The 17,088-nt window shown below is 49.4% G+C and overlaps 1 protein-coding gene across 1 annotated transcript in view; it reads right to left on the reverse strand.

Annotated features, from left to right (window-relative positions):
* Positions 1-17,088, reverse strand: part of TG (thyroglobulin) — a 244,685-nt gene that overhangs the window by 208,561 nt on the left and 19,036 nt on the right. The window contains exons 10-17 of the mRNA XM_045561428.1: positions 16,228-16,812; positions 13,371-13,610; positions 9,910-10,047; positions 9,431-9,508; positions 8,759-8,871; positions 6,759-6,861; positions 5,549-5,749; positions 985-1,197 (exon numbers count right to left, since the gene is read on the reverse strand). Coding sequence (XP_045417384.1) covers positions 985-1,197; positions 5,549-5,749; positions 6,759-6,861; positions 8,759-8,871; positions 9,431-9,508; positions 9,910-10,047; positions 13,371-13,610; positions 16,228-16,812 — 1,671 coding nt within the window. The remainder of the gene's footprint in view (positions 1-984; positions 1,198-5,548; positions 5,750-6,758; positions 6,862-8,758; positions 8,872-9,430; positions 9,509-9,909; positions 10,048-13,370; positions 13,611-16,227; positions 16,813-17,088) is intronic.

Here is a 17,088-nt window from a genome sequence, read left to right on the forward strand (position 1 = left end):
ACTATCTTGCACACAGAGCCACATTACATGGTTTTTCAGGTTAAGAATAGACACCATAGACGATAGGAATGGCATCCTCTAAGGTTGTTCAGTGCACAACCTGCACAATCATACACAGCAGTCTTCATTCAACTTGAGGAGCTCAAGACCCACACTTGATTTCAGCTTAGGCCACCCTGGAGGGGGACCCTCTATATCTCAGAGTGCTTTGCAACACATACTGTCCTTGACCCTCTGGCAGCCACCCTGAGCCTGTGACAGTCAGTCCCAAGATCTTGGTTTCTCTCCCAGACGCCCCTCCCATTGCACTGGGTGGACCAAGTGCTAGGTCCCAGCTGTCTGCCCTGACCTGTCTGGCTGTGGCACAGAGCCTGGTGCTGCCACCCAGCCATGTCCATGTGCTTGCGTGTGTGTCAGGTGGGTTCAGTGTGGGCAGGAGAAAGAAGCTCTCTGCACAGAGCATTGGGACAGGGCTGATGTTTACATAGAGCACAGGCCTCAGCCATCAGAACTGTTGCCCCACCGGGAGCAGTTTCCAGGGCCCAGGGCCCCCTGCTCCACCAGGCATTAGCCCTGAGGTCCGTGTGGTCTGACAGAGGCTGGTGGGGCAGACTGACTCTCAGAGGCTGGATAAGCAGTGCTGAGCATGCCAACACTAGAGTCACCAGGATGGCTGTCAGAGCACCTACCTGCCAAGTATTCGTCCTTAATCCAAGATATCCCAGGAGAACTGGAGTGATGGCAATTCTCCCAAGGAGCAGATGGTTCCAGAGAAGGCACAAATAAAGCCTAACTCCAGGGGTCTATGAAGCACATCTGCTCCTTCAGAAGAAAATGCTCCACAGGGCCCTCTCTCCTCTCTTGGCTTACCACGAAAGCGCTGTGTTTGGGTGGGGAATGAAGCAGTGATGCATCCACACCCTGGTCTCAGCCCCAGCTCTGGGAAGGATCAGGGTGCAGGACAGACTTCCCAAAGCCACTCACGCTGGCACGCCCGTGGCTGAGGTGGCGGTGACTCCCAGCGTCCGCTCTCCAGGTTGCACACCAGCGGCCCTTGCGGGAACACACGCTGGTAGCCTCGACGGCACAGCAGCTGGCACTGCTGGACGGTGGCCCCCCCTGGGCCCGAGGCTGTCTCACACAGGATCACCCCGCCAGCCACCTCTGACACGTTGAACGGCAGCGGGCACTGCGGGCCTAGGAGGAAAGCAGAGCCACGGTGGGCACGTGCCTGGCCTCAGGAGGGCCGAGCGTGCCCACCTGTGGGTGTTCCCTTCTCAGTCACACCGGGCCCTCGTCCCCTCCCCTTCTCCAGCGCACTGTGCTCTCAGCTGTGCCCTGCCCTCTGCTCGGACAGCTCATCCTCCCTTAGTTTGAACAGGCCGCTAAGCATGGATGCTTCTCGTAGCTTCGTCTCGAGCTCAGGCACTCAAGCTCCTTCCCATCTCTTAATCCAATTACTTACCACCCAGTGTCTCCACCTCAAAGCCAACCGTCCAAGTCTGGAAACAGCAGCTGCTGCCCAGGCCCACTCCTGCTTCAGTGCCCCCAGCCCAAGGGGTGGCACCTCCAGCCACACAGTGGTCCCAGGCCAGCAGCCTGGCAGCCTTCCTGCAGGGCCCCGTCTCCTCCACCCCTGCCGTGGCTCACACCTTCACACCGTTTCTTTACTCCCACTGCCTCTTCCCTCAGTTAGACACCCCTCATCTTCTGCCTGGACTCCTAGCACAGCCTCTTTGCCAGGCCCCTGCATCTGGGCCTCATCCCCTGCCTTTCTGCTGCCCGTCCCACCTAGTCCCTGCTGCTGGCAGAGAAATTGCGCAGAAGCTGGACCGTGGCTCTCAATTCCCCAGTGTTCCTGCTGACCTGCCTCTCTCTCTCCACTCCCATCCTCCCCTGAACACATCCTCATGCCCTTCCCTCTGCCTGCTCATCTGTCTAGAACATTCCTTTTTGACCCTCAAATAGCAGCTCAACACATTCAGTTTTCTAACACCTTCTGTGGTTCCCTCTGGCAGACTTCAGTCCCATCCTCTGGATCCCCAGGCCCTCTGGTATAGACCTCCACCTTATCCATCGTTTGAAACACTAACCATCTGCACATTGATCTCCCCACTGTGTCGAGTGCAGGGAGAAGGAGGGCACCTTTCCTCTGTTCACCCAGGCCAAAGCACCATGCTGATCCAGCCACAGCTACATGAATGCGAGTTAAATAAGTGGGTGAATGAGTAAATTAATGAGCAAACACATTCAGTGTGATTAGGGATTTAGTTAATTATCAGACTCTTGGACACAGCCTTGACCAGTATATATCTGGCTTTTAAACCTGCAATCTCTGGCTGGGTACGGTGGCTCACGCCTGTAATCCTAGCACTCTGGGAGGCCGAGGCGGGAGGATAGCTTGAGGTCAAAAGTTCAAGACCAGCCTGAGCAAGAGCGAGATCCCATCTCTACTAAAAAAGTAGGAAGAAATTAGTTAGACAACTAAAAATATATATAGAAAAAAAATTAGCCGGTCATGGTGGTGTGCGCCTGTAGTCCCAGCTACTCAGGAGGCTGAGGCAGGAGGATTGCTTAAGCCCAGAAGTTTGAGGTTGCTGTGAGCTAGGCTGACACCACGGCACTCTAGCCTGGGCAACAGAGTGAGACTGTCTCAAAAACAAAAAACAAACGAAAAAAAACCTTGCAATCTCTGTGTGATAGGAGGGTATTCAGGGGCCTCAAAGATGAAGAATGATCTATTTTGATCTCCAGGGCTCAAACTGGGCTTTTTTTTTTTTTTTTTTCCGATGGGGGAAGGGATGTCAAATAATTTCCTTTATTTTTTTATTTCAGAATATTACAGGGATACAAACATTTTGGTTACAAGAATTACTTTTGTACAGTTTGGGCTTCTTTTTAACAAGAACGATGGCCTCTGGCCAAGATTCTGCATTGTGATTACAGTGGGCTTATCGAGTTGGTTCTTAACAAGCGCCGAGTGTGTGGACTCTGGGGCTGTGAATCCTGGCTCTGTCATTTGCTAGTCGAGTGGCCTAGGCAAGTTCATTAATTTCCCTGTGACTCAGTTTCCCCACTCATAAAATGTAGAGGATAGCAATAAGGCCTATTCCTAGCAGGAGTATTTATTTAAAAACTCCTTATGTGACACTTAGTATGTGCCAGGTTTAACTGTTAAGAGCTTTACTAACATCAATTCACTTTTTTTTTAGAGACAGGGTCTCACTCTGTCACCCAGGCTGGAGTGCAGTGGCACAATCATAGCTCTCAAACTCCTGGGCTCAAGTGATCCTCCTGCCCCAGCCTCCCAAAGTGCTGGGATTACAGGCTACTCTCAATTCCTTTAATGTTCCCCGCGGCCCTGTGGGGTAGGTCCCAGCATCCCTGTTTACAGACACCAGTGCTGAGGCACACAGAGGGCCAATGCCTGTGGTCAGAGAGCTGGTAAGCAGCAAGCCAGGATGTGAATCCTGCCACTCCCATCCCAGAATCCATGTCCCCCACCAGGGGGACATGTGTATATGAGTAAAAAGCGAGGGGTTGGTGAGTGATGTGTGAGCCCCCAGATCTCAACAAATATGGTTTCCCCTCTCACCTCATGGGAAGGATCTGCACCTGCGGCTTTTCTGGGGCAGTGGGCCAGTGAGTTCTCTGACTAGGCTGGGAGGGGGCTTTCTTCCTGCAGTCACCACCATCGCCCGGGACACTGACACTTCTCTTGCTGGTGCCCCTCACCTCCCCAGCAGGCCTGCTTTGCTTCCCTAAGACCTTCTTCCCCAATTTCCCTGAAATGAAGCGACTCACTGGCTGTGGTGTGAATCACCTGGCCCCCACAGCTGGGGAAGAGGGGCTAAGGAGAAAGGAAGAAGCACAGAAGCTAAAATTAACCGAATACTCACAGTGGGCCCAGCCCAGGGAGGGTTTGCTGTGCCCAGCAAGAACCGCGCGTCTCCCTAGATGTCCAGCCCGGTCCCACAGGCCAGTGCGGTCCAGGGGAGCAGGCAAGCACCTGCCCAGCCATCGCCCCATGGCTAAGCCTGGGTAAATGTTAGCTCTACAGCCTCGAAAATACACAGCAAATTAAGGAAACCTGCACAGTTGTAAGGAGAGGAGGGCAAAGTTCTTTTGGGCATATTTATCCTTTCTTTCTTTATTCAAGAAGGCTGTGTGAAAACCTTCCTGAGCCTGCCTTCTGTCTTCTCCTAAAGCCCCTCACAGCTGCACAACACAGGGCTTGAGTCAGCAGGACCCTGGGTTAAACCCTGGCTGGTCCATTTGATAGCTGTGTGACCTTGGATGTGTTTATAAACCTCTCTGAGCCTCAATTTTGCTATCTGTAAAATGGGGAGATAAGAGAGCTCTATTTACCTGTATCGTTGGAAGGCAAAAATGGGATAAGGGAATACAAAGCACTTTTTAGCAGGTAATTCTATGCATGTGTGAGCTATTACCATGGATTCCTGCAGGGCCAAGCCATGTAGAGCCTCCCCAAGCCCCAGAGGAGCTGCGCTCCAGACCTGTTCCACACATTGGCCTGCATCCTGGGTCTTGGTGCAGACCACTCCTAAATGACCTGGAGGTTGAGTGTTGATCATGTCTGACTTCGGGCAGAGCCTTCACTTCTCTCCCCATCTCAGAAGCATAGGGCAGGCAGCTCCACTCACAGACAGCCGTCAAGCACCTACTACGCACCCTGCAGATTCCTCCCATCTCTTCACACATGTCAACCAGAAGTATCACTAGACCTAATTAAATTTTTCTGCAATTCTAAAATGTTGCTTAGAGATTGGAAAATTAAAAAAAAAATAAAATAAAGCAATAACGACATCAAAAGAAAGGCAACTGTAGTAAAATCAGAATCATTCAGCACAGTATGTCTCAACCCTGTTGGAACTCCCACCCCAATTTATAATAAATATTTTGTAATGTCTCCATTTCCTGTCCTGAAATGGAATCACAGATAGTCTAACCTACCTGCTCAAATAAATTTTAAAATGACTGTAATGTCCCATGACTTAAATACATTGGAGAAATACTAATAAAAGGCAAGTAATTCATAACTAAATAATTTTTACATTTAATAACATAGTTTAATATTCTAACATATATTCATATGATGTGCATTTCAACATTTTATATCCACACATATTTTTAAATTAGAAATGAAAATAAACATGTCAACACAGATTCCTGGAGCATCCAGCAGGGATGGACCATCACACTGAGACTCACAATCAGGCTGCCTCTCCCCATTTGGGGACAGAGAGCAAGACCCAGAGTTCCTCAGCAGGCCAGCGCCCAGCTCCCTGAGATGCCAGGTCTGGAGAATCCCTGGCCGTGCTCCTTCTGATTTCAGCCCCTGGTCGGGGCATTTTTAGGAAGTAGACGTAAATTTCAATATCATGGGAGTCAACTGAAACTAGATCCTTCCTGTACCTCCTGTCTCCCCTGCAACCCCCAATGTCCCTGCTTCCTTGGAACCCCACCCAGTCTGGGAAAAGGAAGAGATATACTAGCCCCATGATCCCTCCGGGGGGTCACGACTTACTCTCACAGGCGGGCTGGCTCCCAGCCACACGGGTCCCGGGCACCTCCTCTCCGCTCGCCGTGACACACCAGCAGCTGCTCTGGGCTGGGTCACATTGCACTGGGGAAAAGCCCCCGTCCTTGGCCCCGCAGGCTGGGATGAAGCCAAGGCCAACTCTCCTGGAGACGACTCCACTCTCGAGCACGTCACAGAAGCCTGGGCCTTGACACAGAGACAAGCCAGTTGGACTCCTACTCCGTTCCAGTGCAATTGTCCTTCCTGCCACCCACAGCCAACCCGCCTGCAGGGTCTTCCGGGGTCTGGGGTGGCTTCCCCACTGGGATGCTGGGCTACAGCAGGGCAAAGACAGTGCATGCTCAGCTCTGTGCTCTCTTCCCCACCACTGCCAGGAGTCTGAAAGGGATGAGCAGGTATAGTTCAGTGAGATAAGGGCGACAACAGTGTCATTTAGGAGCCATGTGGAGACTCTGAAGCACTGAGCTCAGCAATGCAAGAGACGAGCCAGGGGAGGCTTCCTGGAGGGACTGACACATGATCCAAGCAGGGATCAGCCAGGTAGAGGGTAGGGAGGGGATGGATGGACACATTGCAGGTGGCAGAGCCAGAATGTGTGATGGCCCCAGGTGGAAGGAGAATCCACCATCTTCCAATGTCTGACCAGAATTTATTATACAACCGGATGGTGCAGCATGAGCAATGAAGAAGCAGGAGAAGCCAAAGCAGCCACATAGCAGCCAGGCACATGGGGTCCTGCCCCACGCCAGGGAGCTTGAGTGGGGCCCCGAGGATGATGGGAGTGCCCATTTTAGGCAGGGAAGGACATCAGCACATTGCACTTTAGGGACAGCACCTGGGCTTCACTGTGGGAACCAGATTTCAGGGCCAGGCTGCAAGCCCAGGGCCAGGCAGGGCCTGTGTGCATCAGAGCTGCACAGCGGGTCAACCCACAAAAGCACCAGTGCCCCTGTGACAGGGACCCATGCTGGCTTATGCTTCTCAGTGACAAAGCACAGCCTGCTCCCTGCACATTTGCTTCAACTAGGAACCTGTGAGCTGGGGAATGTTACCCCATTTCACAGATGAGAAAACTAAGGTGCAGTGAGGTCAGGGGCTGGGCCTCCACAGCTGTGGAAGCAGCAGAGCTGGGACCCGAAGCCAGCTCTTGGCACTCTACACCCAGTGCTCCCGGGAGGGGCAGGGGACCACTCACACTGGGCAGTGCCGTTTGAGCCAGGCGGCATCCCTTCTCCTGATGCGGGGTCCACACACCAGGTGCCAGCCTCCGACGCCTGCAGCCTGGCATATTCTCCTGTCTGAGACAAAGCCGAGGTCATGTCAGGCACTGTGGGCGAGAGGCTTTTGCAACCAACCTGCTGGTGGGAAGACATCAAAAATGTTCCTCCCAAAACAACTGGTGATGGCTTTTCCAAGTAGGAGGAGATGGGGGAGGCACTCTCCTGTTCCCCTCACTTTCCATGTGTCATTTAAATTGATAGTTATAACTGCCCCATGAAGCAAGAACCACAGTTCTCCCACTCTAGGGTGGGGGAAACTGAGGCTCACTCAGGGAGGGGAAGTGGAGGAACAGCACCCACAGCTGGTAAGGGCACAAACCCAGCAGCCCCAAAATCCCAGCTGCTCTCCCGAACCAGCCCCACCAATCCCACAGGCTATTTCAATGAACAGCCCTAAGAGAAGGCCCAAAGTGTCTGTAACAGGGATGAAAGAATACGGCACCAGGCAAGCCCTGTGCCTGGCCAGGACTCAAGGGACAGAACCCTATCGGCATCAGCCCCTCCCTCCCTGGCCAGTCTGGAGCCACTTCAACTCTCTGGGCCTCAGTTTCGCATGTTCCTTCCAAGTACATGGTGGTAGGAAATGTCCTCTCTCCTCATCACGAGCACAAGCAGATGTGCTGAAGAAAAGCAGCAGCTGCCGAGCTCAGTAGCCATCGCTGTTTCCTGCAGGATTTGTTTGCCACTTGTTCATTTCATAATCTGCTATGCCTTGTTTGCAGACAAACAGTGACAATAATCATGACATCCGACATGGACATAGAATGTAACCATGAGGGTCTCCTGTGACAATCATCCCCACCCCAGTGTGGCATTCAAGGGACTTCACTGTCCCAAAGAGATCCAGTTAAGCTATGGAGGTAAGGTTCAAACCCAAGCAAAGGCTTGAGAAAATTTTATGGGATAAAGTCTTAAAATTGAGAATGTTCTAACTATTGGCTTTTCCTGGGGGTTTGGGCAGTGAGAGCCTTGGGTGCTGTTGACTGGTGCCAGGGTCCTCCACATGAGTGGGCAGAGAACCACAGCATCAGAGCGCCACTCAGCTCTGCTCTGCTCTCAGTTTTCCTGCCTCAGAAGTCGTTGCTTCTTCATCTCCTTCCCCCCGAGCAAGCACCAGTGCCCAGGAAAATGGAAAAGAATTGTATTCCAACAGTAGGTGCCTGCCAGCCAAAATAAAAAGACTAAATAATATTGGCTAATTTCTCTACAAAACTAACTGTAATTGGGTCCAGGTTCATAGTACCCAACAATAATAATAAAGAAACTTTTGCTCATACTTTACAGTTTCATGAACTTCTACTTTGCTGATTTCATCTGATTTCCATAAAGTCCTCAGGAGCTGAGCAGAGCAGCAGTGGTGTTCCTGTCATCTCTATTTTAGAGACTTCATCACTTGGCAAGTAAGTGGTTAAAATTTGGGGCCTAAATCCTTTCTCCAGGAGCTTTTACATGAGTACTTCACTGAATTATGAATTTTAACAATCATTCAGAGAGCTGGGGAGGGAAGTAGGACAATGTCCTCCATCATGTTGGGAACCTGAGATGCAATGAGCATAAGGTGTTGGCCAAGATGCCTTGAGGAAAAACATGGTAGCAACTGTATATGTTTTGATTATTTTTCAAAGAGTTTTCATGAAAGATATTTCTCTGGGGTCTCAAAACAATCCTAGCACTAGATAGGACAAAATGTGGCCTGATCTTATGATTAAAGAAAAACAGACTAGAGCACAGAGAAGGTAAGTAAGTTGCCCAAGGTCACAGAGCCAAGGTCTACCAGGCCCAGGACAAATGCCCAGGCTGAACTTCATGTTAGTTTTTAACTAAACTGAATGTATTAAAAACCAGAAAAATCCTCAACCAATAAGAGCACATCCTGGCTCTCTGCCCACACCCTTCCTGGCCGTCAGAGCCTTACTTCTAGGCAGGTTGGGATGAACAGATCTTTTGGAGATGGGTTTCCTTGGGATCCAGCCTGTTTCCAACCAGAAAGCAGCCCACGGGCTCGAGAAATCTCACAGGTCGTGGGGCCTGTGGGAGGGAGAAGGGTGCTTTTAATAGATTGACTATGGGAGCTGAGGGAAAGTGGGGAACCCAGGTGGACCCCAAGTTTCAGAGCCATGTGTCTGGGTGAACGGAGGTGCCCTTCACAGAGAGCTGGAAGCCCGGAGGAGAAGCAGGCTTAAAGTCAAGGACAAAGACCCATGTGGGACATGTCAGCTTGTGATAGCAAGTGGCTGTGATTACACACTGCTGAACCTCAGGAGAGGCTGGGGCTGGCAGTCCAAATGGGAGATGCTAAAACTGCAGCAGGGGCTGCAACTGCCCAGGGAGCAGGTGCACAGTGAGGGGAACCAGGACCCCCTCATCACTCTCTCCACCTGCGAAACTGGGAGCACCAATCAGAATGGGCCAAGGTGAGCGGGAGCCTCTGGACCTGGGACTTGGGGAAATGCGTCTGCTGCACTCAGATGGTCTGAGACACGGGCTGGGACACGGAGCCTCCCACAGCTGAGTGATCACAGCTGGCTCCGCCAACCTGGAGTGCCCACCCAGGGCCCAGGTGGAAAGCTCCGCAGGCTTCACTTACACTGAGGGATCTGTGGGGACCCGGCAGTCAGTGAGGCAGGCACGAACTCTCCCTTCCTGTCCACACACCAGCAGTGCCCTAAAAAGAGGCAGGGGCCAGGAGTTCAGGAAACACACTGGGGCTTTGCTTCCCAGGGTCCCATAAACAACTTTTCTTCTTTGCATTCATAGCAGTGCAAAGCAAGGTCACCTCTCTGTCCCACTGGCCCAGACTCCCTGGCTGACATTGTCCATAATCACAGGTCTTAGAGCCCCAATGCCCCCTGCAACCACCCACTTGACCTTCCTATTGGTAGAAGGTTCCTGTTCCTGTGACACAGGTGAGACAACTGGAGCCCAGAGAAGCTAAGGGATTTGTCAGCAGCTGCCAAAGAGGGGCCCGAGAGTCCAGCTCACTTGCCTCCAAGTGTGGGGCTCTTTCCTCTAAATGAAAAGTAGGCAGCGTCACTCAGCCTCCTGGATGTGCCCACAACCCCTTACCAGTCCCGACGTGGCACTGCACGGGCTCCCAACTTCCAAACGCATCACACTGCGGCACATAGGGGCCTGACTGCAGGAGGGTGGGTGCTCCAGCCCTGTCGCCCAGGGAAAAGCGGCGTCTCTGATAGAAGGTTAAGGCTGGAGTCAGGGAAGGAGAGAAGCAGAACGTGACCACCTGCCCAGTGTGGGCTCTGTCACTGAGAACAACCAATTACAACCCTGTTCCAACGTAAGGAGGTCCTCTAATTTATTTGACAGACATCTCAGTGCAAAATGTTACAGAGGCATCTTGAACAGTGGGTAGGCATTCAGTAGATTGTCCTTAAAAATAACATTTAGGCTTAAAATTAAAATAATCTTTGCAGATCTCTACAATGACTTCCATAGAGAATTGATTAGGTCAATAAAGTGTCAGGCATATGAGATAACAGCAATAAAAGCTGAGGATTATAAGCATTTGTTATATACCCGGCACTATCTAAGTACACACTTTAATTAATTTAATCCTCACAACCACTTTACAAGGAAGGCAATATTATCTCATTTAATGGATGAGAAAACTGAGACCTCACAGCTGGGAAGTAGAGAGGCTGGACTTGAACACGAGGTCAGTCTAAGTCAGCTGCCCTCTGAGGAAGCTTGGTTATCCACAAAATCATATCTGATTTTCACAGCAGCTCCCCGAAGTCAGAACTTTTACCCCAGGTGAGGAAACAGAAGCTCCATGAAAGAGGTTAAGTGATGAACTAGTGGTCACCCCACTAATGAAACGGCACCCTGTCCTCAGCTCTGGCATCCTCCTGCCCCACCAGGCCTTTCCGCATGGCTCTCTCCACCAGCAACATACTAAACAGTGCACTTATTTATTTGGTTTAGGTTTATCTCTTTAATGCAAGCATTTACGCTCTTTAGTGCAGAGATTTGTGCACACAGAGCAGTGCCTGGCTCATGGTAGGCACTCAAGAAATCACTGAGTGGGCAAAAGAGAAAGAATGAATGTATAAGGTAGAAAGCACAAAGAGAGAGCGGGCAGCGGGCAGGACACATGGCAGCTTGGCCTGAGTCTCACCAGACTCCATTCTGCCCCCCCACCCTCCTCTTCAGTGGCCATAAATGTCTCCCAGGCCCTCTCTTGAGGGCCACTTCTCTCCTCCTCTCCACTCCTGCAGGTGCTTGGATGGGCTGTGCCTCCTCCCAGGGATCCTAGAGGAGAATGGCCACATCTGGGGCAGCCCAGTTGGCCATCGCCTGCCGCATGTCAGGGCAGTTCTCCGCAACTCACCACCCTTGAGAAATGGGCTTTGTGGCTCCAAAGCGGGAGCTTACAGATATAAGGATGCCACCAACCTGCAGTCAGAACCCATCTGGGGACAGCAATACCCACCTTTGGGGCATCCTGGGGTAGTGGGCAGGGCTCTGGAGTCTGATAAGCCTCTATCTGAATTCTGGCACTGCACCTCTTAGCTGTGTGATTATGAGCAAATTGCCCAACCTCTCTGAGCCTGAGTTTCCTCATCTATGAAATAGGTCTAATACTCACCTAACAGGGTAAGTGTGATATGTCTATCAAAAGAGCCAATAGGCATTAAGCACCACGTTCATGCCAGGCACAGTCCCACATCCTCTACCACCTTGTGAGGCCCTAGGGCATTGTTGCCATTTCTATTGACCAAAGACACACTGTGGCCCTCAGTCTCTTCTTGTCCTGGGCCCTCAATCCCCAGACTCCCAGGGAGAAGACCAGTTCCGGTCCTTCTCTGTGGACCCTTCCTCTTTCCCCACAGCCTCAGACATGCAAAATTACCATGTGGTTAGTTGGAGAGGAACTTCATCAGCTTGACTTCCGAAGAAAATGCCTCCATGCCATTCAATGACAAATCTCTATGGCACCAACAATGCTCTTTCCCCTTTCTCTACATTTCCCTCCCTGACCAGAATGGTCACGACTGAAGGGGCATCAGTGCCACTTCCCTCTTTGGTTACGTCAAATCCTGTTCATGCACAAAATTTCAAACAATGGGTTTCTTGTCAAAAGCAGAAGTCCCCAAGTCTCTGAGGAACAGAGAATAGAGGTCCCTGGGCATAGGGTAAGGGTAGTGAATGGAAGAAAAAGCGGAAGGGGCAGAAGGAAACAACAGGACAGCTGACCACCGTTTATTGAGCTCCTCCTTGGGGCCAGGCGCTGCACCAGACACCGGGGATATAGAGATGAATAAGACATGGTGCCTTGTCCTCCTAAAGAGACGTCTGGTGAGGGAGAGAGGCAGGAAACAAAGATGGCCCTTAGAAAAGTCTCTTGGAGAGTTAAGAGAACAAAGACAACTGAGCCCCAATCCCAAGCCCAGCAGCGGGAAGGCGGGGAGTTGCCAGCCCCCGGGAGTGCATTCTCTTTGACTAGGAGCAGATGTTGTTGGGCAGCACTGCTTTGCTGTTCTGTGACCCAAGACTAGAAAACTTCAGAAAGGGAATCAGCTGAGACAATTGGAAAGGGACAGGGAACTCAGGTAAGGCCCAGAGGCAGATGAATCATTTGTCCCTACCAAGTCGATGTGGGTTCCTGAGAGAACTTGAAGGGGACTGGGCTCTCCCACCAGAGCAGGCTGTGGGGCCATGCAGGAAGAACAAGAGCTTTAGGATGAGACAGATCTAGGCACCGACTTCAACTGCACCTGGGATCAGCCCGGCAGGGGCACAGAGGAGTTGAGAGCATGGGCTCAAGGACCAGACCCCTAGGGTTCCCATCCAGGCTCCACCAGTTAGTAGTTGGCTGTGCTTAGGCAAGTGACTTAACCTCAGACTCAGTTTCCCCATTTGTGAAGAACTGCTGGTGGCAAATATAGCATCATCCTCCTGGAACTGTTAGAGGATTAAATGCAAGCGTCTGATAATCTATGCAGCACAGTAAGGGCCTGGTCAAAGGTAAGTTTTGAGTATTGTTTGGCTGTTATTATGGGCTAGAGGACTGTGGGCTCTCTGGGCTTATTCCTCTGTCATATACAGGTAATAATTCGTGCCTTTGGAGTTACTGTCAGGATTAGATGAGATCGCACGTGTGATAGTCCCTCAGTAGTGAGGGTTCCTCTCCCTCCCTCTTTGCGGTGTTCCTGAATCCCTGGAAATGGAGGCAGGTTTGGGAACAGGCCATGAGGGTTACATGAGTATTTGGGAGTGGGAGTCCTTCACGTTTTAACAAGAATGTTGGGCTTCGTGGGAGCTGTAGGGCCATCCGTAGTACAGAATGTGGGACCAGCCCCAGCGCGGCTGTGCTGGAGGATTTGGGGGTGCTTTGGAGAAGCGTTTCAGCTTTGACTGGTGTCACAGAACCACTTTGCTTTTTCTTGTCCAGAAACCTACCAGGCGGGGAAGCCGAGGCACAAAGTCCTAAAGACTGAGGAGAGACTGATTTAAGCTTGTGCTTCTCCAAAGAGAGAGAGTAACAAACCTGACATGTGCACACTCACTCGACTGAGCCGCCAAACGGATGGCATCCTCGCTCCCACGCAGAAACTTCTCGGAGAAAGCCTCCCGGGGTGGGGAGCGCAGAGGAAGGCCCAGCTCCTCACTGGTCAGCTGGATCCCCTTGGCCACCAGGAAACTCTCTCCCAGAGGGAACCAAGAGCTGTTGGAAGCTGAGACAATCTCTTCCGTTTCCTTAATGAACTGCAGTACACGAAGCTTCTCTTCCTCACAGGAGCCAGGACCTAGGGGAGTAGAAATATCACAGATGGACTCACCATAGATAGCTCCTTCTGACCTCCCTGAAGCACACACACATACATGTGCACACATACACATACCACATACATGCACACATATACACAAGCCACATACCACATATACACACATGCACATATATACACATGAACAGATATATACACAGACATACATACATTAAACATACCACACATACATACTACATGCATACCAGACACCACACATATATACACATACACACACAACACATATACACATATACACACACATCACACACATGCACACATACACACGAGTCATGCACCCACCACATATAAACACACCACACATATACACACAAACACATACATACACACACATACACACATTCACACACCACACACACATACACATACACACATATACTGGTCTCTGAGCTTCTCAGAGCAGACATCATTCTTTTCATGACTGTGTCACCATCATACAGCACAGTGCACACAGTAGGTGGTCCAAAAATGTGTATTAAATGAAAAAAGCAAAATTTCAAACAGGTCAGAGTCGGCAGTGTGGACTCACACTCCTAGAGGTCTGAGCCATCATCCCTGCGTGTGTGTGTGTGTGTGTGTGTGGAAGTTATTGGTCACTGCATTGTTCACTATCAATTGTATTAATGCAGCTATCATGTATTAAGTACCTCCTATGTACCAGAGCTGGCACTTTACATCTATTAATTCTTATAATTCCCCCAACAGGCCTTTGAGGTAGCTATGTATTATAATTCCCATTTTACAGATGAAACTAAGACTCACGGGTCACCCTCCTTTAGGTCACACAGTGGTAAATGGCAGAGCCAGGGTACTAGTGTTCTGTCCTCCAGGCCAGTCCTTCTCAAGCTTGTGGGTGCATTAGATTCACCCAGGAACACTGAAGAAATGCATATTTTGATTCAGCAGGTAGGGCCTGAGATCCTGAATCTTTGTTAAGTTCCCAAGGTGATGCTGATGCTGTTAGACCCTACTTTGAGTATCAAGGCTCTGAACCAATGGTCACCAAAAACTTTCTATCACATACCCCTATCAATAAAAAAGCTTGAATGTGTACCCCCAAGATATGGATATTTCTTTGTAAAGCATATGTATGTTCCACTATAATAATATACCACGTGCCGTGTCCTCAGCTATTTCAGCTGTTAACACTTAATTGCACAAACAAAAATAGAGATGTGAAAGGAAGTGATGAAATACTGAATACAGATGGAAGGTCTAATATTTTCTCCCTAGTGGATGATCTTGTACACCTGGCTGTCAACTCTACACAGCCTCCTGTTACTCAGTGAAAAAGCAAATTACTCTAAGTCTAGTTCTAATGATCTGCCCAGCAGTCAGACCAAGGTATAATAAAGGTAGTCACTAAAGTTACTAGGTACTTTTGGTTTCAACAACTCAGGCCCCTAAATTTTCATACAAAGAGGACCAAATTCAATCTCAGAACATCAAAAATTATAGGAAAGTCCCCATGTAGGAGACCCGACCATTGGTATGGAGAATGATTCTATAGATCTCACAAAAATAAATAAGACTTCTTATGTAAGAGTCAGACCAACATCAGGGTGTTAACTTCAAGGGTTCTTTTGCTAGAATTTGACATTTTAATGGAGAATTCTGGTAGCATTATCTCCAGGTCGTTCAAAACGACGAGGGTACTACTGTTCTCATCACATGGTTCTTTCATCCAACATTCTAAAAATCCAGTTGCTGCTAAAGTCTAAAATTTGGCTAATATTAAAATAGCCTTATGAATTTTAATATACTCAGAAAGGTTCAAGACAATGTTGAACATTGCAAGGAAAAATTGAGAGATTTCTTTGAACTTGAACAGCTATTATATTACCTATAATACTAGCAACTGCTGGTTAGAGAGATTCTGATTTGATAATAACAGTGCTGAATCTGTCTGGTTGTTCTTTCAAATTGCTGGCATGGATATTTGGGAATAAGGAATTTTAAGTGAAAACACAGTCAGTTTCATTCTATTTATGCCTCCTATACCACAACTTTTGTATAAGTCTACCTGCCACAAAGTTGAACTCAGAGACCTCCATGAGCAGCTCTCCAATTAATCCCTTCATTAAATCCCTCCAAGTCAATTAAAGTCACTTTAGGTGGCACTCTCCTGGGGTCCTCAGCACCTATTGTGTTTTGTGCAAATAGCAGGGTCATTATGATCCTTGTTGATTAGTCAGATGGTGCATCTAACTGATGAGAGGTTACTAAACATTTGCCATAGGAGGACAAGGGCCAGGTCATTTTCTCTTTTATAGCCTTCATTGGCTCTAAGAGAGTGCTTTGCACACAGAAGATAACCAGTAAAATCTAAGGCATTGATTTACATAGTCAATTATATGAAAAATTTTAAATATACTATATCAACCTTGCCAACACCTGACTGTGTAGATGCAGGGAAGTATCTTCCCATTCATGAGCCTTGGTTTTCTCTGCCATACATTGAAGGGGTGTGTACCTGGCTGTCTCTAAACTCCATTCTAGCTTTGACACTCAATACCCTCCTATTAAGCATCCTTTAAAAAAAAAACAGTAAATTCAGCTCTTCACAGAAGTTACTCACATGCTGGGAGCTTGTTTGGCTCAACCCGTGTTCCTTCCAGCTCTTGACCAGCCTCATCCACACACCAGCAGTTCCGCAGGTCAAAGTGTGCCAAGGGAGTGCTGAAGTCTGAGTAGGGTCCTGGATAGTGGCTGAGCTGGCCATTCAGGATCTGCCAGAAGATGTAGGGTTCTAGGAGGATGTTCTTCCCGGGCTGAGTTAAGTTCCCTTCCAATACCACTAGTGGGACATCTTGGAAAGAAGGGTATTGTGTCAGCACCGGGAAGATGCCTTGTTGGCCAGCCTCATACAGACTTTGAATAAAGAAATGAAAGTTTCCTGAAGCTGCTTCTCTATAGTTCATGATCTTCACTAGCAGCTCGGCAGGGGTCAGGTCTGGACCATCGTTCTGAGTCCCCCATTGTTGGTACCACTCGAAGACCTGCTCAGGGGGCCCGTCACATTGCACACGTCTCCATTGCCCATTGGCATTGCACTGGGGGATGTAGATGGCAGAGAGAGCAGGTGGCACGCTGACATTGGAGAGCAGGGCTGACACCGTGCTGAGGAAAGCTTGCTCAGCCTGCAACTGACAGGGTGTGGGGCCTGGGGAGGAACAATGAACAGGGGTTTCAGTTTAAGAAATTTAATAATAGATGAAACTACTTAACTGTCCAAACTCCAGCAAAAAATCTTATATGGCCATAGAAATTCCATCAACCTTAAATTTGTAAATGCCATCTAGACAGAGAGCACCCCATGACTAAATCAGCACCATTGAGACCAGCTATTGACAGCACTGCAGCAATGTATGTGGCAGTTCTTTAAGGCCAAACAAATTTCCCAATTCACTCATTAGAATGGTTAACATTATCCAGATGT

Source organism: Lemur catta, chromosome 9, assembly GCF_020740605.2.
Source record: "Lemur catta isolate mLemCat1 chromosome 9, mLemCat1.pri, whole genome shotgun sequence".
NCBI classification, from domain to species: Eukaryota; Metazoa; Chordata; class Mammalia; order Primates; family Lemuridae; genus Lemur; species Lemur catta.